The sequence below is a fragment of the Dendrobates tinctorius genome, unplaced genomic scaffold (assembly GCF_039654945.1).
Source record: "Dendrobates tinctorius isolate UK_male_01 unplaced genomic scaffold, ASM3965494v1 ptg000455l, whole genome shotgun sequence".
Taxonomy (NCBI): domain Eukaryota; kingdom Metazoa; phylum Chordata; class Amphibia; order Anura; family Dendrobatidae; genus Dendrobates; species Dendrobates tinctorius.
In genome coordinates this window covers 1,041,714-1,068,126 of record NW_027362117.1, presented here as the reverse complement: position 1 = coordinate 1,068,126, position 26,413 = coordinate 1,041,714, and the positions used below count along the sequence as shown (strand labels likewise).

General features: G+C 46.4%; 1 protein-coding gene across 1 annotated transcript; it reads left to right on the top strand.

The window, feature by feature from the left end:
- The first annotated feature begins 6,178 nt into the window (after positions 1–6,178).
- On the top strand, positions 6,179–25,577 carry PDE6H (phosphodiesterase 6H). The gene is made up of 4 exons (XM_073564439.1): positions 6,179–6,309; positions 21,663–21,843; positions 22,498–22,538; positions 23,740–25,577. Exons 2-4 carry the CDS (start codon positions 21,695–21,697, stop codon positions 23,814–23,816), a joined length of 267 nt encoding a protein of 88 aa, XP_073420540.1. The 5' UTR covers positions 6,179–6,309; positions 21,663–21,694; the 3' UTR covers positions 23,817–25,577.
- The last annotated feature ends 836 nt before the right edge of the window (positions 25,578–26,413 follow it).

Sequence of the window (26,413 nt, the reverse complement as noted above, 5' to 3'; positions counted from 1 at the left end):
CAGCACCCTGGGGGGAGTAGTGCCAGCACCATGGGGGGAAGTAGTGCCAGCACCATGGGGGGAGTAGTGCCAGCACCATGGGGGGAAGTAGTGCCAGCACCCTGGGGGGGAGTAGTGGCAGCACCATGGGGGGGGAGTAGTGCCAGCACCATGGGGGGAGTAGTGCCAGCACCCTGGGGGAGTAGTGCCAGCACCATGGGGGGAAGTAGTGCCAGCACCCTGGGGGGGAGTAGTGCCAGCACCATGGGGGGAAGTAGTGCCAGCACCCTGGGGGGGAGTAGTGGCAGCACCATGGGGGGGGAGTAGTGCCAGCACCATGGGGGGAGTAGTGCCAGCACCATGGGGGGAGTAGTGGCAGCACTATGGGGGGAGTAGTGCCAGCACCCTGGGGGGAAGTAGTGCCAGCACCCTGGGGGGGAGTAGTGGCAGCACCATGGGGGGAGTAGTGCCAGCACCATGGGGGGAATAGTGCCAGCACCATGGGGGGAGTAGTGGCAGCACCATGGGGGGAGTGGTGCCAGCACCATGGGGGGAATAGTGCCAGCACCCTGGGGGGAGTAGTGCCAGCACCATGGGGGGGAGTAGTGCCAGCACCATGGGGGGGAGTAGTGCCAGCACCATGGGGGGAATAGTGCCAGCACCCTGGGGGGAGTAGTGCCAGCACCATGGGGGGAGTAGTGCCAGCACCATGGGGGGAGTAGTGCAAGCACCCTGGGGGGGGATTAGTGCCAGCACCATGGGGGAGTCATGCCAACACCATGGGGGGAGTAGTGCCAGCATCATGGGGGGAGTAGTGGCAGCACCATGGGGGAGTCATGCCAACACCATGGGGGGAGTACTGCCAGCACCATGGGGGAGAAGTGCCAGCACCATGGGGGGAGTAGTGCCAGCACCATGGGGGAGTAGTGCCAGCACCATGGGGGGAGTAGTGCCAGCATCATGGGGTTGTAGTGCCAGCACCATGGGGGGAGTAGTGCCAGCACCATGGGGGGAGGAGTGGCAGCACCATGGGGGAGTCATGACAACACCATGGGGGGAGTAGTGCTAGCACCATGGGGTTGTAGTGCCAGCACCATGGGGGAGTAGTGGCAGCACCATGGGGGAGTCATGCCAACACCATGGGGGGAGTAGTGGCAGCACCATGGGGGAGTCATGCCAGCACCATGGGGGGAGTAGTGCCAGCACCCTGGGGGGAGCAGTGCCCGCACCATGGGGGAGTAGTGCCAGCACCCTGGGGGGGAGTAGTGCCAGCACCATGGGGGGAGTAGTGCCAGCACCATGGGGGAGTCATGCCAACACCATGGGGGGAGTAGTGCCAGCATCATGGGGGGAGTAGTGTCAACACCATGGGAGGAGTAGTGCCAGCACCATGGGGGGAGTAGTGGCAGCACCATGGGGGGAGTAGTGCCACCACCATGGGGGGAGTAGTGCCAGCACCCTGGGGGGAGTAGTGCCAGCACCATGGGGGGAGTAGTGCCAGCACCATGGGGGGGGAGTAGTGGCAGCAACATGGGGGGAGTAGTGCTGGCACCATGGGGGGAATAGTGGCAGCACCATGGGGGAGTCATGCCAGCACCATGGGGAGAGTAGTGTCAGCACCATGGGGGGAGTAGTGCCAGCACCATGGGGGGAGTAGTGGCAGCACCATGGGGGGAGTAGTGCCACCACCATGGAGGGAGTAGTGCCAGCACCATGGGGGGAGTAGTGCCAGCACCCTGGGGGGAGTAGTGCCAGCACCATGGGGGGAGTAGTGCCAGCACCATGGGGGGGGAGTAGTGGCAGCACCATGGGGGGAGTAGTGCCGGCACCATGGGGGGAATAGTGTCGGCACCCTGGGGGGAGTAGTGCCGGCACCATGGGGGGAGTAGTATCAGCACCCTGGGGGGAGTAGTGCCAGCACCATGGGGGGAGTAGTGCCGGCACCCTGGGGGGAGTAGTGTCGGCATCCTGGGGGGAGTAGTGCCAGCACCATGGGGGAGTAGTGCCAGCACCCTGGGGGGGAGTAGTGCCGGCACCATGGGGGAGTAGTGCCAGCACCCTGGAGGAGTAGTGCCAGCACCACTGGGGGAGTAGTACTATGTGGTTCTAGGGGACAGTATTACACAGGAGAAGATTAGATACACGGCTCAGCAGACAGTATCACACAGGAGAGGATTAGATACATGGCTCAGCAGCAGACAGTATCACACAGGATAGGATTAGATACACAGCTCAGCAGTCAGTATCACACAGGACTGGATTAGATACATGGCTCAGCAGTCACTATCACACAGGAGAGGATTAGATACACGGCTCAGCAGTCAGTATCACGCAGGATAGGATTAGATACACGGCTCAGCAGTCAGTATCACGCAGGATAGGATTAGATACATGGCTCAGCAGTCAGTATCACACATGAGAGGATTAGATACACAGCTGAGCAGTCAGTATCACACAGGATAGGATTAGATACACGGCTCAGCAGTCACTATCACACAGGAGAGGATTAGATACACAGCTGAGCAGTCAGTATCACACAGGATAGGATTAGATACACGGCTCAGCAGACAGTATCACACAGGAGAGGATTAGATACACGGCTCAGCAGTCAGTATCACACAGGATAGGATTATATACACGGCTCAGCAGTCAGTATCACACAGGATAGGATTAGATACATGGCTCAGCTGTTAGTATCACACAGGATAGGATTTGATACACGGCTCAGCAGTCAGTATCACACAGGATAGGATTAGATACACGGCTCAGCAGACAGTATCACACTGGAGAGGATTAGATACACGGCTCAGCAGTCAGTATCACACAGGATAGGATTAGATACACAGCTCAGCAGTCAGTATCACACAGGATAGGATTAGATACACGGCTCAGCAGTCAGTATCACACAGGATAGGATTAGATACATGGCTCAGCAGTCAGTATCACACAGGATAGGATTAGATACACGGCTCAGCAGTCAGTATCACACAGGATAGGATTAGATACACAGTTGTGGAGACATCACAGGGTGTAGGAAGCAGCAGATCCGTAGCAATGATTTCATCATATAATAGCATGTGATGACGGGGGTTGTAGTTGCAGTATCAGCCGTTGGGCCTTATCTTGTTGTTATCTTGCAGAGATCAGGAGTTTCTGGATGATTTCTTTTTGCTGTCATCTTCGTCTCTCGTGATCTGGCGATAATATCGTGATGCGGGAGGTCGATCACTTCTGATCATCGGCTAATGAGGAACTGATGAGTGTGATCCTGCGGAGACTGGAGGGGGCTGAAAATAATAATAATATCATCGTTATGAACGCCTGTACAATATATTTGTATGTCAGGCACCTCTGACATCAGCATCAGTTGCTAATTTTTCTTTGTCTCATAGTCGCCCGACTATAAAGGAAAATGTAAATCCCTTAATGGGGAGTGATCTCTGGATCTGTGATGTCGCATCCGAATCTCCCACTGATCAGACCTGCATGAAAGGGAGACAGATTTCATCAAGTGTTTATAGACGCTGTTCCTTTAAATATTACAGGACGAGTCCATCAGGTCATAAGAAATCCTGACACATTTCACTATTATTTCAATTTCTCTTCACTATTTTCTGGCTCTTTAGTTGCAGTCAGTGACCAGAAACATTCCTCTTTCGGTGGAGTCATGTCAGCACAGCTGATGGGTTGCTACAATCCGTGCCAGAGGAGAAAGAAAGAGCCAGTGGGATCTTGAGCATTATAAATAAAAATCAATGTTTATTTTTAAATAGTAATAGTAACACATCTGAATAACAATACACAGGTACCAGTGAAAAAATGCAGAGAGGAAAACTATCCCCAAGTGCCCCGTCACCTCTCCCACAAACTGGAAACATATCACAGGTTTATCAACGTCTTTCTTGTGCGACTACCAATGTTATATATTATGCTACCTGGCCATGCCCCAAGATCTACGTTGGTCTCACTACTAGGGAGCTCTGGGTGCGGGATATTGGCGCAGCCAGAATGGCTACCGATATCAGGGAGCTACAGGCGATCCCCCGGCGTTTTAAGGCCCAACACAATTGTGATGTTGAGTTACTTAGCGTTAGGGGGATCGAGGCCCTCCACCTTGGGATCAGAGGTGGAGACAATAAAAAAACTCCTTGCCCAAACTGAAGCCAGGTGGATTGTGCTTCCGGACAGTCACACCTAATGGTCGGAATGAGTCCCTAAGTTTTGCCCCATTTCTATAAACCCCTCATCAGTCCTTGCGGCGTTCTTTTATATCCCTCCTGCTATTCCCGATCTGGAGAATGTGTTGTGTTTTTAATTCATTATCTTTTAACATGTTTTGATTTTTATGTTATTTTTGTTTCTATTTTACCAGTGACTCTGTTGATGTTTCATCATTTCCATCCATCTAGCTCCGGTGAGACTTTGAAATTAACCATTTAATGGAAGGGATTGTGGATTTTCCAACAAGGAGGACACAGTTTATTCATGATCTTCTGTGAAAATATCGATTCATCTGTATCAGCTTTTATTATTAATGGTGTTTTTTGAATGACACAATTGTCTTTTTTATAGTAGTTACTCACACATGTATTGCTCCTTCTATAATGTATTGCTGCTACATATGGACTCTATTTTCTACTTATATGAGCTCATTTATATTTCCCTTCCCTCTTTCCTCCACACTTTTTTTTATTTTATGGCCCTCCATTGAATGGCGGTGTGCATGGCAGCGCTTCCGTTGGGGCCCTGCTGGCATCGGGGCGTCTTTACGCCATGGTCACAGATACCCATGTGACCTAGTTCGCGGGGTCACTTGAAGGTCCGATTTGGACCTAGCTTTACTTCCCCTTGAGAAAGCGGCTCTGCATGGCCGCGAAACGCGCGTCGGGGAGCCTCACACCCTCCACCTGGTGCCTGTCCTCTCTCCTTGGTAAACATGACCATTTACTCTATCCCATACTGAGCTCTTGATTCGCTCGATAATACTATAAGCTCAGTCTGGTCAGCATTACCTTTGCTGTTACTCTTTCTGATCTAATATTCACTTCTCTGGTTTACTGTGATCATGATAAACCTGTGATAAGTTTCCAGTTTGTGGGAGAGGTAACGGGGCACTTGGGGATAGTTTTCCTCTCTGCATTTTTTTCACTGGTACCTGTGTATTGTTATTCAGATGTGTTACTATTACTAACTATTTAAAAATAAACATTGATTTTTATTTATAATGCTCAAGATCCCACTGGCTCTTTCTTTCTCCTCTGACACTGATTGTTTCTGAGCTGGTACTTTTTTCTTCTTTTGGACTGGTGATGAGATCTAGCTGTCCAAATTATTCATTGGGAATGTTGTGCTTTAATGGGTTGTTACAATGTATCAGTGTAGATCAGAGTTCAGGACAAGGGGGATTTATAATATTGATGCTTTTGGCTTATATATTACAATGTAACAAACACTCAGAAGTGACTATTCTGCTTCTAAGGCTATGTTCACACATTGTGTCTTTGCAGTGTTTTTTTTTTTTTTTTTTTGCTGCTTTTTCATGCAGGTTTTAAGCTGCGTTTTCCAGCACCAGCAAAGTCTATGAGACTTCAGAAATCTCATCCACGCATTGTTTTTTTTTTTTTTTCCTGATTCATTTGGGAAACTGCTGCTTTTTTGTAAACTGCAGCAGTCACTACTTGCAGCGTTTTTTCTGCGTATTTGCAGTGATTTTTTTTCACCCATAGGAAACAATGTGTAAGTGCAAAAAAAGCATCAAATAACGCAGGTATCAATTTTAGGAAGTTGCATCATGATTCTTTCGGGGTCACTAAACTTTATCAGCATGCACAAGAGACAACAAAAACGCAGCAAAAAAAACCTGCAGCAAGATTCGCTTTTTTTGTAGCAGCTTCAAGTAGGTTTTACCTGCAGGAAAAAAGCCGCAAAAACGTAGCGTGTGAACATAGCCTAAACTGTTTCCATTCACTGGCAGAGTTTTTGTATCCCATTAGTAGTCAGCAGAAGGGTTGTGCCGGCTTCTACTTTTAACGCTGATGTCATCAGAAAATAATTAATGTGGAGATGTGGGGGAATTGCCATTTAGGCGATTTCCTCCATTTTTCTGCACACATCACCTGCCTATAGTTCCAGGCTATAAGACCACAGGTGGGGGTATGAAACACAGACTCGTGGAGCAGCGTCTCTGCCCATCAAAGGTCACGAAGCTCCATATTATCTAATTGGCTGCTGGCGATAATCTCGGGATAATCGGCTCAATGTCGGCACAGTATATCTGCAGGATCAGCCGGTGGAGCAGCAGGAGTCGCGGTGTGCAGCGCGTGGAGCAGCGTGAGTATCAGCGGAGGGGATCGCACCGATTATATTATGAGCTACGGGAGAAATATAAACCTGTCATATATCAAGATAACGAGAATTCGTTCTGGCATCTGAGGATCATGTGACCCGTGCAGATTGATCGCCCCGATATTCACTGGTTATTGATTACAAGGATTCGAGGAATAATCATCTATTGGATGTAGGAGCTCCGGGAAAATCCTGGAAATCATCCAGAGATCGGATGTAGATCTGCAGAGAGCGACAGTAGGACGAGTCCGGTGTAAAGCAGCCACTGAGCGTAACTACGAGGAATAGTCATAGAATATACCGTAACGTAATACAATGTACTACATGTAATACATGAATACAACATTGTATCATGTAGCCTCATAGAGTAGGATAACCTGATGTCACAGCATGTTTACATACTAATACAATGTACTGTATGGCAACACAACAGAGTATAATCTACCTAGTAATATACAGTATAATGTATATTAATATAGTAGTAGAACCTGGCAATACGATATAATTATTATTTATTTCTATAGCACCATTGGTTCCATGGTGCTGTACATGAGAAGGGGTTACATACAAATTACAAATATCACAGTAAACAAACAATGACAGACTGATACAGAGGGGAGAGGACCCTGCCCTTTCGGGCTTACATGCTACAGGATGGTGGGGAAGGAGACAGTAGGTTGGGGGGGTTGCGGTAGCTCTGGTGATGGTGAGGCGGTAGCTCTGGTGATAGTGAGGAGGCAGCGGGGTTATTGCAGGCTGTAGGCTTTCCTGACGAGGTGGGTTTTCAGGTTCCATCTGAAGGATCCAAATTTGGTTGATAGTCGGACGTGTTGGGTCAAAAAATTCCAGAGGAAGAGGGATATTCTGGAGAAGTCTTGGATGCGGTTGGGTGAGGAGCGAATAAGTATGGAGGAGAGAAGGAGGTCTTGGGAGGACCAGAGATTACGTGAGGGAAGGTATCGGGAGATTAGTTTAGAGACATATGGGGGAGACAGGTTATAGATGGCCTTGTAGGTCAGTATTAGTAATTTGAACTGGATACGCTGAGGGAATGGGAGCCAGTGAAGAGATTTGCAGAGGGGAGAAGCGGAGGAGGAGCAGGGAGAGAGATTAATTAGTTGGGCAGCAGAGTTGAGGATGGACTGCAGAGGTGCAAGGTTGTTAGCAGGGAGGCCACAGAAAAGGATGTTGCAATAGTCGAGGCGGGAGATGATGAGGGCATGCACAAGCATTTTACTAGAATGAGGGTTGAGGACTGGACGAATTCTGGAAATATTTTTGAGCTGGAGGTGACAGGAGGTGGAGGGAGCTTGGATGTGCGGTTTGAAGGATGATGTCGTCAGGTAAGGAGGATCTGTGAGATGGGGGGAAAGATGATCAGTTCAGATTTGTCCACATTGAGTTTGAAGAAGCGAGAGGAGAAGGAGGAAAAGGCTGATAGACACTCCGGGATTCTGGACAGCAGAGAGGTGACGTCTGGGCCAGAGAGGTAGATCTGAGTGTCATCGGCATAGATGTGGTACTGGAATCCATGGGACTTTGAGTTGCCCCAGGCCAAGTGTATAGATTGAGAAGAGTAGGGGTCCTAGACCAGAGCCTTGGGGGACTCCAACAGAGTGTGGGTGGGATGAGGAGGTAGTGTGGGAGTGGGAGATGCTGAATGTGTTGTTGGAAAGGTATGAGGAGATCCAGGATAGGGCGAGGTCTTTGATGCCAAAGGAGGAGTATGTTGTGCATGACAGGGGCCACCGAGTCGATGGCTGATGCGAGAGTGGCATTGTAGAAAGCAGTGTCAGTGTCGTGGAGTGAAGATATGGATGAAAGTGGTAGGATAGAGTCAGAGAGCGTGTGGGCATCTAGGTGTGCGAGGTTTCTGCGGGGGGTGTGCACATTGCTGGACATGGGTGACAGGAGAGGAGGACAGGGATGAGAAATTGAGTAGATGGTGGTCAGATAGAGGGAAAGGGGAGGTGGTGAAGTTAGATAGAGAGCAGAGACGGGTGAAGACGAGGTCTAATAAGTGTCCGTCTGTGTGAGTGGCTGAGGAGGACCACTGAGTAAGTCCAAAAGATGAAGTAAGGGACAGGAGTTTGGAGGCTACCAACTGGTGGGTGTCAATGGAGATGTTGAAGTCACCCATGATGATGGTGGGAATGTCAGCAGAGAGAACGTGAAGGAGCCAGGTGGAGAATTGGTCAAAAAAGGCAGTGGTCAGGCCTGGAGGTCAGTATATGACGGCCACTTGGAGGTTAGAGGGAGAGTAGATGAGGACAGAGTGGACTTCAAAAGAGGGGAGGATAAGGGAGGGTAGTGGTGGGATTGGGTTGAAGGTACAGTTGGAAGAAAGGAGAAGGCCTACTCCTCCACCATGTCTGTTGCCAGGGCGAGGAGTGTAGGTGAAGTGGCGGCCTTCCTAACATAGCGCAGCAGGGGAGGTGGTGCCGGAGGGTGTCAGCCATGTTTCGGTGAGGCCAAGGAAGGAAAAATTATGAGAGGTTGTGAATCACATGGAGTTTAATGCAGACAGAGCGGGCAAATCCAGAGTGATCCAGAGAGTGGGAGCAGGGTGGTGGTTGTCAAGGGCACGGATTTGAGGTGGGAAAGATTTCTGATGTTTGTATTGGGTTAGGAACGATAGAAGGGGGTAATAATGGGAGGTATGGGCTGTGGGGGTCCAGGGTTGGGAAATATGTCCCCAGCAGAGAGGAGAAGCAGAGAGAGGGAGAGCATGTGGGAGAAGGAGGGTGGGTGGCTTGGTTTGTATTTTATTAGGAGAGCTCTGAGGTTGAGGAGCAGTTCAGGAGGGGAGGTAAGAGGGAAGGAGAGATTATTATTTGGGTAGTGGGTGCTGGGGTTTGTGGACAGCGAAGGAGAGTGAGGAGTAATGAAGGCAAAACTGTTAGAGCGTGTGTCTGCATGGTGAGAGTAAGTGTGAAGGCAAAATAAATTTAGTACATGTAAACACAGTGGTTAGTCGTACCTTCTGGTCACTTCTGGCATATTTCTGATGTCATCCTTAAAATAGACAGACCTGTGCCTCTCAATTTATAGCAACTTAACAGCACATGAAAAGGCCCAGGTGTGATCAGAAGGGAGGAGCAGCAGGAAGACTGGACACAGACACTGGAGACAATTAATTAGAAGTCAGAAGAGAAAATGCAGAAAGGAGATAGATTCACATGGACAGATAAGGCCAAGTGTGTGTTAGCATCAAGGAAATACGGTGAGAAAGCAGCCAGGAGACATACCATTGATAGCAGACAGATACAGGGGGGATTGGGGTTCAGGAAAGTTGGGTGATGATGGTATTGCATCCAGGAGACATACCATATAATATACCATAGCATGATGCAAAGAAGTGTAATAAGATATTATATAACTGGACATAACACAATGCATTTGCTTGTAGGAAGCAGTAATACATCATATATAACAATGTAGCATAAAGTAATATAGCCTCATAAAATGTAACCCGACATTTCACAATATATGTTATGAAGTAATATAATATTATTTATGTCACGTTATATAATATTCAAAAGGCTATATCAGTCATTGGAGACACATTGTATGGCCGCGGCCAAACGTTCTGAGACTGATACAGATTTTGGTTTCCACATTTTGCCTCTTCAGTATTTTTTCTCTTTCGGTTGCTGTTTCTATGGTTACTGACAGACAATTATAAACATTCCGCACCTTGTTACATTTTATTGACAAATCCATGAAGTTCCTGTGATGCCTCAATATCCCCAGCGCTGCCCCTTATTCTCCAGACTTCTGACTTCTGCCCTTCCCCCGGCAGCTGGATATCGGCTTCTGGGCAGATCCTCACTGATGGTCGCCCGTTCTGGTCTCATCAGAGCTCAGAGTTTATCACAATTTCTGGGTTTTGTTTGTCACTTTTTAAGGACTGACCGCAGGTTCTCAGTGAGATGAGATCTGGGAGTTTCTGGCCGTGGACACATAATGTCAGTGTTTTGTTCCCCGACCACTTAGTTCTCACGTTTGTCTTGTGACCTGATCTCCATCATTGGGGAAAAGCATCATCTCCACATTGTCCTGGATGATGGGAGAAGTTGTTCATAGAGGATGATTAGATTGACGTCTTTATGTATAGCCTTGTTCTTAGGCATAATAGTGAGTGATCCCCCTCCATTGATGAGAACTATTCTCTTAGTCTCGGGGATAAGGGGCAGGAGTGTGGGGGATAAGGGGCAGGAGTGTGGGGGATAAGGGGCAGGAGTATGGGGAATAAGGGGCAGGAGCGTGGAGGATAAGGGTCAGGAGCGTGGAGAATAAGGGGCAGGAGCGTGGAGAATAAGGGGCAGGAGCGTGGGGAATAAGGGGCAGGAGCGTGGAGGATAAGGGTCAGGAGTGTGAAGGATAAGGGGCAGAATTCTGGAGAATAAGGGTCAGGAGCGTGGAGGATAAGGGGCAGGAGTGGGAATATTGAGGCATCACAGGAACTTCATGGATTTGTCATTAAAATGTAACAAGGTGCGGAATGTTTAGAATTACCCGTCAGTAACCATAGAAACAGCAACTAAAGAGTGAAAACACTGAAGAGGCAAAATGTGAAAACCTAAACTTGTGTCAGTCGCAAAACTTTTGTCTTTCAGGTGTTTATTACTGAGATATTAATGTGACTGATGATCTTTATAGCAGATTGTTAATATTTTTCTGTTGGATGATAACAGAGAGCAGCAGCAGAACAAGGAATCACCTGCAGTTGTAGTTACCTGACAGGAAATAATGAGATTGTGGCTGTGACATCATTAACTCTCATACACGTGGTCCTATATGAGGGTCTGGGAACCCCATTTGTCTAATATTAGGAAGGGAATGAAAAAATAACAGATATTGTATCAAACGTTTCTTTTTTGGGGACTTCTTTTCTCCGCTCTTCCATGATGACTGATTCCAGATTAGAGATATTTTTCTATTTTGCTCGTTGCTGCCTGAGATCCAGATATTGGAGTTTGGGTTTTCCTGTGTTTTACTTTGGACTGAAGTCTGTTATATCAGGAGGATTGTGAGGGGCAAACATGGGGGGATTCACAGCAACCAAAATAGTCTGCACCGTGATGGTGACGACAATGAGCTCAGCCCCTCATCCACTTATTACCAACATTATCCCTGCACGGCTGCTGAGCACAATTAACGGTGATAGAAGAGCTTAAAATCATCCCGCAAAGTCCAAAAGCCGCTTCACCGAAGATCCAGGGCAATAATTAGATCTAACGAAGTCATGGTCATTATCCAGAGTGCCAATTACTTAGGAGCATTTCCAGAAAGTTCTGGTCCTGCTTCCTGTATTTAAGGCATATGTGATACTGACTGCTGAGCCATGTATCTAATCCTCTCCTGTGTGATACTGACTGCTGAGCCATGTATCTAATCCTCTCCTGTGTGATACTGACTGATGAGCCGTGTATCTAATCCTCTCCTGTGTGATACTGACTGCTGAGCCGTGTATCTAATCCTCTCCTGTGTGATACTGACTGCTGAGCCATGTATCTAATCCTCTCCTGTGTTATACTGACTGCTGAGCCGTGTATCTAATCCTATCCTGTGTGATACTGTCTGCTGAGCCGTGTATCTAATCGTATTCTGTGTAACACTGACTGCTGAGCTGTGTATCTAATCCTCTCCTGTGTGATACTGACTGCTGAGCCGTGTATCTAATCCTCTCCTGCGTGATACTGTCTGCTGAGCCGTGTATCTAATCGTATTCTGTGTAACACTGACTGCTGAGCTGTGTATCTAATCCTCTCCTGTGTGATACTGACTGCTGAGCCGTGTATCTAATCCTATCCTGTGTGATACTGTCTGCTGAGCCGTGTATCTAATCGTATTCTGTGTAACACTGACTGCTGAGCTGTGTATCTAATCCTCTCCTGTGTGATACTGACTGCTGTGCCGTGTATCTAATCCTCTCCTGCGTGATACTGTCTGCTGAGCCGTGTATCTAATCCTATCCTGTGTGATACTGACTGCTGAGCCATGTATCTAATCCTCTCCTGCGTGACACTGTCTGCTGAGCCATGTATCTAATCCTATCCTGTGTGATACTGACTGCTGAGCTGTGTATCTAATCCTCTCCTGTGTGATACTGACTGCTGAGCCGTGTATCAAATCTTATCCTGTGTGATCCTGACTGCTGAGCTGTGTATCTAATCCTCTCCTGTGTGATACTGTCTGCTGAGCCATGTATCTAATCCTATCCTGTGTGATACTGACTACTGAGCCGTGTATCTAATCCTATCCTGTGTAATACTGTCTGCTGAGCCGTGTATCTAATCCTATCCTGTGTGATACTGACTGCTGAGCCGTGTATCTAATCCTTTCCTGTATGATACTGACTGCTGAGCCGTGTATCTAATCCTATCCTGTGTGATACTGACTGCTGAGCTGTGTATCTAATCCTCTCCTGTGTGATACTGTCTACTGAGCCGTGTTATCTAATCCTCTCCTGTGTGATACTTGTCTGCTGAGCTGTGTATCTATGAATATCATACATGGTACTGTTTTTTATGTGATCTTTAGTTAATGTGACCTTCTAAATAATATTTATTATTTATTTATCAAACATCTGTTACTACATGGAAACCATCAACAAGTAGGCTGATTGCTACTGTGTGCTACTTCAATGTCAGCAAGCAGTTAATCCTGAATGCTAAATATGTCTTTTCAACTATGAAAGCTTATATCTGGTATATAGCTATTTCAACTTACTCTGCTTGTCCCCTTATGTTGTGAGGTCAAGAAACTTTTCAAAGTGGTTTATGATGCATGTAGGCCTGGACACTGGTTTATCTGAGCCCAACATTTATTGTGCCCGGCTGTCTTAGTTTAGTTTGACTGATTAACGAGAAGAGAGAACAAAAAAAAAAAAAATATCTAAGCCTTAGCCTGCTATATACTCAGACCTAGCTTGGGGGAGCATTTATGCAGGGGGCATTTATGCACATTTAATCGAAGTACATTTGATCAAAGTATGAGGCAGTTATAACATGGCAGTGAGACAGGGCAGGAGGCAGGTAAGACATTTAAAGACATCTATCCCCTGTACATTTGGATTACAACAAATATATACCATATGCATTTGAATTTATATCTTGCCGCTGCATTCACACACATCCACCGCCCTGGCATTAACTCTCTATACTTCATCCATATCAGCCCCTCACTCCTTTCCTCTCCTATGTATAGCACTCACGCTCTTTTCACATTGTTAAGTTGCACAGATCCAGTCAGTCCCACCATTCAACATCAGAGACGCTCTCACAAATCACTTAACCATCTGCTCACTCTTTCTATCCTCCTTCTCCTAGTCGCAGGAGACATTGCTCCCAACCCTGGTCCCCCATGTTACAGAAAGTCAAACCCCACAACTGCTGCACTCAGAAACCCCTCTAATCTTATTAATATTCCCTGCCTGCCTTCTGTCTCTCTTAATTGTGCCCTTTGGAATTCTCGCTCAGTGTGTAACAAACTCTCCTTCACTCATTTCTTCCTTTCAAATTCTCTTAACCTTCTGGCTCTTACTGAAACCTGGATCCAGCAGTCAGACACTACCGCTGCTGCTGCTCTTTCATACGGGGGACTACACTTCTCTCATACCCCAAGATCAGACAGTAGAGCTGGTGGAGGCGTTGGTCTGCTCCTATCACCAAAATGTACCTTTCAGGTTATCCCTCAAGTACCCTCACTTGTCTTCCCTTCTTTTGAGGTCCATGCCGTCAGACTCTACACCCCCTTCTCCATGCGAGTGGCGGTGGTGTATCGTCCTCCCGACCCCTCCCATCAATTCCTGGATCATTTTGCCACTTGGCTTCCACATTTTCTCTCCTGTGACATCCCTACCCTCATCATGGGCGATTTCAACACCCCCATTGCTCTTCCCCTCTCCCCATCTGCTACTCACCTTTTATCTCTAACCTCCTCGTTTGGCCTTTCGCAGCTTACTAATTCTCCGACGCATAAAGACGGAAACTCCCTCGACTTGGTCTTCTCTCGTCTTTGTGCAGTGGATGATTCTGCAAACTCCCCTCTCCCGCTCTCTGACCACAATCTTCTTTCATTCTCTATCAAGAACTGCCAGGCCACTCAGGTCACCCCCACTGTCCAGACTTACAGAAACATACAGGCCATTAACACCCAGAAACTTATGAAGAACTTGCAGTCTTCATTGGCCCCTATCTCCTCCCTCTCATGTCCTGAATCTGCATTGAAGCATTACAATGAAACACTTCAAAGTGCCCTGGATGAATTTGCACCTCCTATACATAGAACACCACAACACAGACGGCGACAACCCTGGCACACGGTGCAAACACGTTTCCTGTAGCGGTGCTCCAGGTGCGCCGAACGTCTGTGGAGAAAATCCAACCTACCCAAAGATTTCATCCATTATAAGTTTATGCTTAGATCATACAACACTGCCCTTCACCTCTCCAAACAAACCTATTTCAACACCCTCATCACCTCACTGTCCAATAACCCTAAACATCTCTTTGACACTTCTCATTCTCTTCTCAACCCAAGAGTACAGGCCCCAACCACGGAGCTTCGAGCTGATGATCTGACCAATTACATCAAAGAAAAAATAAATTGACCATGTCCGAAAGAAAATTATCTCCCAATCACCTCATACCATGCACTGTCCTCCCTCCCCCACTGCATCTAGCTCACTCTCTGATTTTGAACCAGTCACAGAAGTAGTAAGCAGGTTCCTTGCATCTTCTCGCCCAACCACTTGCATCAGTGACCCATTTCCATCACATCTCCTCCAGTCCCTTTCACCTGCTGTCACCACTCACCTAACTAAAATATTTAACCTCTCTCTCTCTTCTGGTATCTTTCTTTCCTCATTTAAGCACGCCATCATACATGCACTACTTAAAAAACCATCCCTTGACCAAAACTGTGCTGCTACCTATAAACCTGTCTCTAATCTTCCCTTCATCTCTAAACTCCTGGAACGCCTGGTCCACTCCCGTCTTATCCGCTATCTCTCTGATAACTCTCTTCTTGACCCTCTCCAATCCGGCTTCCGCTCCTTACACTCTACTGAAACTGCCCTCACTAAAGTCTCTAATGATCTACTAACAGCTAAATCAAATGGTCATTACTCCATGCTAATTCTCTTGGATCTCTCTGCAGCATTCGACACTGTGGATCATCAGCTCCTCCTCACTATGCTCCATTGGCCTCAAGGACACCGTTCTCTCCTGGTTCTCCTCCTATCTCTCTGACCGCTCCTTTACTGTATCTTTTGCCGGTTCCTCCTCCTCTCATCTTTCCCTTACTGTTGGGGTTCCTCAAGGATCGGTTCTAGGCCCCCTCCTCTTCTCCTTGTACACTGCCCCTATTGGTCAAACAATCAGTAGATTTGGTTTCCAGTACCATCTCTATGCTGACACCCAATTATACGCTTCTTCTCCTGACATCACGCCAGCCTTTCTAGAAAACACCGGCGATTGTCTAAACGCTGTGTCTAACATCATGTCCTCACTATATCTGAAACTGAACCTGTCAAAGACTGAACTCCTTGTGTTTCCTCCCGCTACTAATGCACCTACAGTCATGGCCAAAAGTATTGACACCCCTGCAATTCTGTCAGATAATACTCAGTTTCTTCCTGAAAATGATTGCAAACACAAATTCTTTGGTATTATTATCTTCATTTAATTTGTCTTAAATGAAAAAACACAAAAAGAATTGTCCTAAAGCCAAATTGGATATAATTCCACACCAAACATAACAAAGAGGGTGGACAAAGGTATTGGCACTGTTCGAAAAATCATGTGATGCTTCTCTAATTTGTGTAATTAACAGCACCTATAACTTACCTGTGGCACCTAACAGGTGTTGGCAATAACTAAATCACACTTGCAGCCAGTTGACATGGATTAAAGTTGACTCCACCTCTGTCCTGTGTCCTTGTGTGTACCACATTGAGCATGGAGAAAAGAAAGAAGACCAAAGAACTGTCTGAGGACTTGAGAAACCAAATTGTGAGGAAGCATGAGCAATATCAAAGCTACAAGTCCATCTCCAAAGACCTGAATGTTCCTGTGTCTACCGTGCGCAGTGTCATCAAGAAGTTTAAAGCCCATGGCACTGTGGCTAACCTCTCTAGATGTGGCCAGAAAAGAAAAATTGACAAGAGATTTCAATGCAAGATTGTGCGGATGTTGGATAAAGAACCTCCACTAACATCCAAACAAGTTCAAGCTGCCCTGCAGTCCGAGGGTACAACGGTGTCAACCCGTACTATCCGTCGGCATCTGAATGAAAAGGGACTGTATGGTAGGAGACCCAGGAAGACTCCACTTCTTACCCCGAGACATAAAAAAGCCAGGCTGGAGTTTGCCAAAACTTACCTGAAAAAGCCTAAAACATTTTGGAAGAATGTTCTCTGGTCAGATGAGACAAAAGTAGAGCTTTTAGGGCAAAAGCATCAACATAGAGTTTACAGGAGAAAAAAGAGGCATTCAAAGAAAAGTACACGGTCCCTACAGTCAAACATGGCGGAGGTTCCCTGATGTTTTGGGGTTGCTTTGCTGCCTCTGGCACTGGACTGCTTGACCATGTGCATGGCATTATGAAGTCAGAAGACTACCAACAAATTTTGCAGCATAATTTAGGGCCCAGTGTGAGAAAGCTGGGTCTACCTCAGAGGTCATGGGTCTTCCAGCAGGACAATAACCCAAAACACACTTCAAAAAGCACTAGAAAATGGTTTGAGAGAAAGCACTGGAGACTTCTAAGGTGGCCAGCAATAAGTCCAGACCTGAATCCCATAGAACACCTGTGGAGAGATCTAAAAATGGCAGTTTGGAGAAGGCACCCTTCAAATATCAGGGACCTGGAGCAGTTTGCCAAAGAAGAATGGTCTAAAATTCCAGAAGAGCATTGTAAGAAACTCATTGATGGTTACCGGAAGCAGTTGGTCGCAGTTATTTTGGCTAAAGGTTGTGCAACCAAGTATTAGGCTGAGGGTGCCAATACTTTTGTCCGGACCATTTTTGGAGTTTTGTGTGAAATGATCAATGTTTTGCTTTTTGCTTCATTCTCTTTTGTGTTTTTTCATTTAAGACAAATTAAATGAAGATAATAATACCAAAGAATCTGTGTTTGCAATCATTTTCAGGAAGAAACTGAATATTATCTGACAGAATTGCAGGGGTGTCAATAATTTTGGCCATGACTGTATACCCGACATTGCCATTTCCGTGTGTGGTTCCACTATTACTCCCCAGCAACATGCCCGCTGTCTTGGGGTCATACTTGACTCCGAGCTTTCCTTTGCCCCCCACATCCGATCACTGGCTCGCTCTTGTCACCTGCACCTCAAAAACATTTCTAGAATTCGACCTTTTCTTACTTTTGACTCCACAAAAACTCTTACTGTTTCTCTTATTCATTTTCGTCTGGACTATTGTAACTCTCTTCTAATCGGTCTCCCTCTTACCAAACTCTCCCCTCTCCAATCTGTCTTGAATGCTGCTGCCAGGATCATATTCCTCGCCTATCGTTGCACCGATGCCTCTACCTTGTGCCAGTCATTACACTGGCTACCCATCCACTCCAGAATTCAGTATAAACTTATTACCCTCACCCACAAAGCCCTCCATGGCTCAGCACCACCCTACATCTCCTCCCTTGTTTCAGTATACCATCCTACCCGTGCCCTCCGTTCTGCTGATGACCTGAGGTTAGCATCCTCAATAATCACAACCTCCCACTCCCGTCTCCAAGACTTTACACGTGCTGCGCCAATTCTTTGGAATGCACTACCCAGGTCAATACGATTAGTCCCCAATCCCCACAATTTTAAGCGTGCCCTGAAAATGCATTTATTCAGACTGGCCTACCGCCTCAACACATTAACCTAATCTATCCCTGGGGGGAACAGCCAAAAGCTTTACCATAACCAGGTTCCCCGCATCATGTTCCCACATGCTTTATGCATCCATTAGCCCTCTGTGTCTGTACTGTTACACACTTAACATTATGGCTGGTCCATACAATCAGGGCAACTGTTACCACCCACCTTTCTTGTCTCCCCTTTTTTCCTCATAGACTGTAAGCTTGCGAGCAGGGCCCTCACTCCTCTTGGTATCAGTTATGATCTTTGTGATTATTGTTATGCTGTAATGTCTATCGTCTGTTCAAGTTCCCTCTGAAATGTAAAGTGCTGCGGAATATGTCAGCGCTATAGACATAAAATGTATTATTATTATTATTAAGGCTAATCAGAACCTGCAGGCACCAGCTGAGTGAGATCATTACATATCTGTTCAATATGAGCCTGAGAATGGGTATAGTACCACAACTGTGGAAATTATCGTGTGTGGTACCAGTTCCGAAGAAACCTTATCCGAAAGACCTTAATGACTATAAACCTGTAGCATTGACATCACACCTGATGAAGGTATTAGAGAGGTTGGTTCTCACACGTCTCCGTCCTCTAGTGAGCTCGGATATGGACCCTCTCCAGTTTGCCTACAGGCCGGGCATTGGTGTGGATGATGCCATTATCCACCTTCTAGATAGGGATCTCTCTCACCTGGAGAAACCTGGGAACACTGTGAGAATAATGTTCTTCGATTTCTCTAGGGCTTTTAACACCATACAGCCAGGTCTACTGAGAGACAAGCTGGGCCTTGTTGGTGTGGACCTCCAACTCTCCACCTGGATCCTTAACTACCTCACAAACCGACCTCAGTTTGTAAAGGTTCGGGACAGTGTGTCAGACACGGTGATCTGCAATACAGGGGCACCTCAAGGTACAGTTCTTGCCCCTTTTCTCTTCACACTGTACACTGCGGATTTTAAGTGCAACTCATCTAGCTGCTACTTGCAGAAGTATTCTGATGACTCTGCAATAGTAGGCCTCATCACAGGAGGAGATGAAAGAGTACAGAGATACTAACCAAGCTTTTGTGGAGTGGTGTCAGAGGAACCACCTTAGGATTAATTCCGGGAAGACCAAGGAATTGGTGGTAGACTTTCGCAAGGGCAAAAATCCACCAGTAGCGGTGAACATTCAGGGAAATGACATTGAGATAGTCGACACCTATAAGTACCTTGGTGTGATCCTCAATAATAAGCTTGACTGGGCCCATCACTTGGATGCAGTGTACAGGAAGAGCCAAAGCAGGCTTTATCTGCTCAGAAGGCTGAGAGCCTTCGGAGTTAGGGGGGGAACTCCTTGCATCCTTCTTCAACTCTGTTGTGGCATCTGTCATCTTCTTTGGTGTGGTGTGCTGGGGTAGTGGCATATCAGCCAGGGACAGGAATAGGCTGGACAAACTAATTAGAAGGGCCAGCTCTGTCCTGGGATGCCCCCTTGACCCAGTTCAGGAAGTAGGCGACAGGAGGATACTGGCCAAGGTGAGCTACATGGTGCGGAATGATTCCCATCCCATGCATGAGACCGTGACAGAGATGTGCAGTACTGTCAGTGACCGGCTACTTCATCCTAAATGTGAGAGGGAGCGCTATCGAAAGTCCTTCCTTCCTGCTGCAGTTAGGCTGTATAACCAGCACTGTCCAAAACCGAGAACGACCCAAACAGTGAACTTATAGATCCAAAGTTGTGATAGTCCGGTTATATCTTTTTTTTTCCGTATATGTACCTACATACTGTCAATGTAATGCCTTTATGCATCTGTATCTGTACTTGTTCCTGCCTTGCTGCTGTAATGCTCTGAATTTCCCCATGGTGGGACGATTAAAGGATTAAAGGAAAGGTTATTACTGCTGACAGAGCCTGTTTATTCCATGACATTTTAGCACAGGTCATTAATCTTATAGGGCATAAGTTGAAAGTTTTATGTAAACTGCAATCGAAGTATAAGGCTGAGTGCAGACGGACTTTTTGGCCCTGCGGATTTTTCCGCGCAGAATGGAAGAAATCCGCAGGTCAAATGACCTGCATTTTTCCTGCGGATTTCTTCCATTTTTCATGCGGTTTTCCCCTGCGGAGTTGGTGACGGGGAGATGGAAAACCGCACAAAAGAAGTAACATGCTGCGGATTTTGTACCGTGGAAAAATCTGCAGCGTCTGCACAGCGTTTTTTTTTTCCATTGATTTTAAGGCTACTGTACAACACAATGCGGATATGCAACGTTTCTGCGCGGAAAAATCCGCTGCGGATCTGCTGCAAATCTGCATCGTGTGCACACAGCCTAAAAGTTCTACAACTTCATGACTCACTTTCCCGTTCCCTGTTTTCAGGCTCTTTGTTGCTGTCAGTGAAGCAGAGATCCTGTACAGAGCAGGAATAATACATTGTATCCAGTGCACACAGTTTCCAGACTGATACATTGTAACAAACCTGCAGCAAGTCTTGTGCTTCTGATGTGTTGTCTCACAGAGCACCGTGTGGCCTGCTGTAGTCACTGCTCATCTGGCAGGAGGACTGGGCATCTTATACTCAGGGTTTTACATTAATCACCTCTTGGAGGTTCCCTGCCCTGGAGGCAGAGTCACACAGTAACAGCAGCTTGTTGACGGCTTCCATATATTAACAGTTCTTCCAAAATGCAGCAAAGACAAAATAAAAAACGAGTGCAGAGAGTCAGGTGGGAGCAATGAAGGAGGCCTGGGTTCAAGAGAACAAAAATAACAAAAATCTCAGTGCATTTGTGTAGTCAGTGCTCCTTACAGGAGATTGTTCGTTCTATCAGCTCTGTGGCGCCACCTTGTGTTTAGTGGAGAGAATGCAGCCAGGATAGAGCTCAGGACCATCCTCTGCATGTAGCTGTGTGTCCTGTGATTGTGCCATGCAATCAGCATAAACCTGTCCACTGTACAGAAGAAAATAGCATCAAATGGAGGAGCTTGGTTAAATAAAGGGGTTTTCTCATGCTTGTAAATGATTAAAGCTTCTAAGTGCATGGAAAAACAAATGAGCAATTTATCTCATTATAAAAACTCTCCAATCTCAGAAATAGAGGGATTTTTAATTTTATAGTCTACAGCTCGTTACCTAGGTTACCGACCACCTCTGCAGTGACAGTATCCAAAGCAAGCTGTTTGCTACACAATAAGCTGCCCAGATCACTGGATCCAGCCAGTCTCTGTATCACTGAGCTCCCCCGATGCTGCAGTTTGAGCCACGGACTCAACCATTTTGGCCACTGTCAATCTTCAGGGGGGCTCAGGAAGCCGAGAGGTGATGGAGCGCTGCGCCCCTGCAGAACAAACTCCTGGGCAGGAGGAATAGACCCAAGAGCCGATGGTGACCTCACACAAGGGTGCAGGGATACAAGGTAGCAAAACGTCACTTTCTGGAAGTAATTAACCCTATGTTCTGTCTTAGGTTCCTGAGAGTGGAGTACAACACTGACCGACATGAATTCCAGCTCACCAGCATCCAGCGCCTTGGCCCCTGCAAACAGCAATAATACTGGGCCCACCACACCTCGTAAGGGACCACCCAAATTCAAACAGAGGCAGACCCGTCAGTTCAAGAGCAAACCACCAAAGAAAGGAATAAAAGGGTGAGTCCATGTCAGGTCACGATGTATATGGAGGGTGGTCACTTAATGCACATAGACCTACAACTCCCAGCATGCCCCATGTGGAGAGAGCCACAGGATACAAACTTCTGACCTGCTGCATCTTATGGTGACTACAGGACTCCTGGTGACTAGGAAAACCATAATCCTTATGATCGGGTCAGATCGTCCGGGAGCCACGTGTGGACCGTGCCCAGAAGCCTGGACACCTGTCAGTTCCATCCTCTACTTAATAATGTTTTACCACATTCACCCAAGGCTAATACTGTGTAGGAGGAGGGAAAAATGAATGGGGGGGGCGCCCTCTGACACAGGGGTTAAGGGGGGCAGCGTTACCAATCACACCCTGCACTATGAACTCTAGGAAGAAGACTTTGCAGAGGTTTAGCCCAGAGTTTCCCTTTATATGTGAGAAACGTTTATTTTACAGGGTGGAGTTTTAATTCTGAGTGGGAAAATTTATATGCAGAAGTGGGGAACTAAAACCTCATTGAAATAAGACCCCCCACACTGCTACAATGTACACAGACCATACAGGACGAAGACGTGGAGTGGAGAGCCCCTCTAATCATCCTGGGATCTGTCCTGATGTCTGGGGTTCAATGATCTGAGTTTGATTTTGCTTTTATCTCGCAGGTTCGGAGATGATATTCCTGGAATGGAAGGACTTGGAACAGGTGAGGAACCTTGTGCTTCACTTCTAGATACTGGAGTCCTGGAGCAGACACTTCGCACTCGGCTGGCTTTATTGTGGGGGCAGATTGACCCTAGACGCTCCTGCTTTCCCACAGTCCTGTATATTGATATAGACTTTTGCATTTCCCTTATATAATATCTCAGTGATTGTTATCTCCATGTGGGCTGTCATGTGAATGCTCCTATGTTCTCTGCACCTACTTAGGAGAAGTAGAATATAAGTGATGATATAGGAGCATGGAAGGTTTGATAAGGTTTGAAGGTTTGACTCCACCAACGGACCTAGCCATTAAAGTAAATGGCTGCCCCCTCTCCCCAGTCCCACAAGCTCACTGCCTCGGGGTTATCCTTGACTCTGATTTCTCCTTCAAACCACATATCCAAGCCTTTTCCACTTCCTGCCGACTTCAACTCAAAAATATTTCCCGGATCCGTTCATTCCTCAACCAAGAATCTGCAAAAAAAAACCTAGTCCATGCCGTCATCATCTCCCGCCTTGACTACTGCAACCTCCTGCTCTGTGGCCTCCCCTCTAACACTCTTGCACCCTCCAATCTATTCTAAACTCTGCTGCCCGACTAATCACCTGTCCCCCCGCTATTCCCCGGCCTCTCCCCTCTGTCAATCCCTGCACTGGCTCCCCATTTCTCAGAGACTCTAAAACCCTAACCATGACATACAAAGCCATCCACAACCTGAGTCCTCCATACATCTTTGACCTCGTCTCCCGGTACTTACCAGCACTCAACCTCCGATCCTCACCAGATCTCCTTCTCTGCTCCCCTCTTATCTCCTCTTCCCACAATCGCATACAAGGTTTCTCCCGCGCATCCCCCTTACTCTGGAACTCTCTACCACAACATATCAGACTCTCGCCTACCATGGAAACCTTCAAGAAGAACCTGAAGACCGACTTCTTCCGACAAGCCTGCAACCTGCAGTAACCACTGATCCACCAAACCGCTGCACGACCAGCTCTCCCCTCAGCTACCGTATCCTCCCTTTGTAGACTGTGAGCCCTCGAGGGCAGGATCCTCTCTCCTCCTGGACTAGTCGTTACTTGTATTGTTTAAGATTCCTGTACGTGTATGTATTATGTATACCCCTCCTCACATGTAAAGCGGCATGGAATAAATGGCGCTATAATAATAAATAATAATAATGTCTTCTTCTCTCCCGCAGACATCACTGTCATCTGCCCATGGGAGGCCTTCAGTCACCTGGAGTTACATGAGCTCGCTCAGTTTGGTATCATCTAACATTTCTCCTGACGTCTTTGTACCATCACATTTTCCAGGAGAAGACGATCAAGAAACTCTAAGTAACGTCTACTGCTACCCCAACACACCACGTCACCCGCTGCAGCCGCCCCTTGTGACTGTATCACCTGGAGAAACGTTCATCCGTAAAGATGGATAGTAAAATAAATAAATAGATGGAGCGTCTTCCCTTACGATGAACCGATCCGCCGGCATCGCTGAGAGACGTTACAGTGTATCGTGCTCCTCCGGCGGACACTATATTGTTTTAGAAATGTTTCCTTTTTGATATAGAAAGTTAAGTTTTAGCAAAAAAGCAGCAAAGAATATCCAGCGTCTTGTGTTATTAGTGATGCTGCGGAGATGGCGAGCACCAGTGACAGAAGTCAGCCAGAACTATAGTTACATTGTAACGAAAAGAAAAGCTGGAGTAACATAAACAAAACAAGATAACGAATAATTATAAGAGCAAAGTACAAACCAGTAATAACGACCGGACGAGATAGATTTGTACTTATTACATACTCTTCTGTCACATCGCCAGCTGCATAACTAGAATAGGTGCAGGAGTTGAAATCGCACCTGGGCCCTTGAGCCTAGGGGCCACAAAAGGTCACTTTGCCCTATATGAAAAGACCATTACTATTGAAGATTTGCAATCATTGGGGCCCCGTTGGAGCTGTCACATCAGGGCCCACGAGCTTCATGTTATGCCACTTCTCACTGCTCTTGGTCCTCTCCGCAGGCGGCAGGTTATAGAACAGGAGGAGCGGATCAATATATTGTTTTAGAGGAAAAGATTCGGTAACACTTATAATTGATTGATACAAATCTCTGCACTCTCGTGAGCTCAAGAGTCCAGGGGGCGGAGACAATGATTGAACATCTTCACTGTAGTCTCGGACTCCAAAGCTCAGAGAGAGCAGAGATTTAGATCTATCTATTATGAGTTTTACTGAATCTTTTCCTACAGAACTATATATTGATCCGCTCCTCCCGCTCTGTAACTGCAGGAAGGCGCTGTTATAATGTGATCGGATCCCTATAAATTCTGTGTTCCATACATTAGCGATGATTAATAGACTTTATGTTCCATTGATCCCAATGTGATTTCCTATAGAAATTCTTTTTTTTTCCATTATAAAAAATGCAGTTTTTACAAGAAGAGCAGAGAATATCCAGCGAATTCCATCATTAGTGACCCTGCCGAGTCATCACTCTGTAATAATAATGATACATGGAAAATATATTGAACACAATGTTACACTGATTATATGGGGAAATTAAACATTAATAAATAATATTCTGATCATTGTAATGTAACAGCTATAATGTGACAGTGATGTAATATCGGTATAATGAACCCCGTCTCACTTTTGGCCTATGGAACTTTATCCCATTGATCAAAAAGTAGAGATCACAATGTTCAATCTGTGAATTTGTTCCGCTGGTTACAATAAATTGGTTACCGAACCTGCAGCCATGAAATCATCTCCATATAAGAAAAAAATGTAATTGTTTGTAGTTGTGTCTCCATGGTTACAGACTACAATCATTGTGTAGTCAGACCCAGCTATAGGAGCATCCTACTAAATTGCCATTATTAATATGATATATGATCTGAGAGAAATCCGGACACTGAAGTCTGTCTCCAGGAATCGCTGCAGGTTCTTCTTCACTTCAAATTGTTACCAAATGTTTCATTTTCAGCTTCTGTTAAACTATTCTTTAAAAGAAACACAATTACTACAATGAAATAAATTGATGCCATTGGTGTCACTGACTGAAAGAAGCTTTGTCTTCATTATCAGATAGATAGATAGATAGATGATAGATAAATAATAGATGGATAGTGTGAGGCAGTGACCCCTGTTATAGCTAGGGGGCGCTGTATGTGCTCCTCAGGATACGCATAGAGGTGTAGCTGTGATGGTGAGACAGTGAACGGCGTTATTGTAAATGGCCGGCATGTGTCGCAGAGGAGATCCTCTGCTGTTATGATTGGGTCACCGAGGAGAAAAACAAAACCAAGCTAAGTCACAGAAAACCAGAGAGGTTGGTAACTACGCGGATTGCAGACCCCTGATCCTAACCACACAGCTAGCAGCAGCCGTGGAGCGTACCTATGATGATTCTAGACGCCTCGTCACAGCCGGAGGACTAAATAAGCCTAAAGCAAGAAAAGGGGAAATCTAAACTGCCCCAGAGCAGACCCCAAAGGAATAGACAGCCCCCACACATGTATTGGCGGTGAAACAAAATGAAAGCACAAACACAGGTAGGAAAATAGGCTGAGCAAACGATGGGGCCCACACTAACTAGAAAGGACAGGAAAGGAAAGATACTGTCTGCAATCATGCCAAAAAACCCCTGCAAAAATGTCCAGCACTTCAGATAGCAAAAAAATACCCTGAAGTCACTAGACTTTTCCCACTATATCAGCACTCTGGCATATTCTGAGACAGAGCAAAAAGAGGCCAATCTAATAAGGGACAAAAAGCAAACTGGCGCATATAGTGACATAAGAGTGCAAATTCTGCACAGCCTCAGCCGGAGCTGGCTGACCACACAAAAAACTGTATAGACCAAACCAAATC

Excerpts from the sequence above, each read along its gene's own strand:
- PDE6H (XM_073564439.1), top strand. The coding sequence starts at position 21,695 with ATGAATTCCAGCTCACCAGCATCCAGCGCCTTGGCCCCTGCAAACAGC. Across the intron at positions 21,844-22,497 it reads CCAAAGAAAGGAATAAAAGG|GTTCGGAGATGATATTCCTG; the intron begins GTGAGTCCATGT and ends TTTATCTCGCAG. Across the intron at positions 22,539-23,739 it reads AATGGAAGGACTTGGAACAG|ACATCACTGTCATCTGCCCA; the intron begins GTGAGGAACCTT and ends TCTCTCCCGCAG.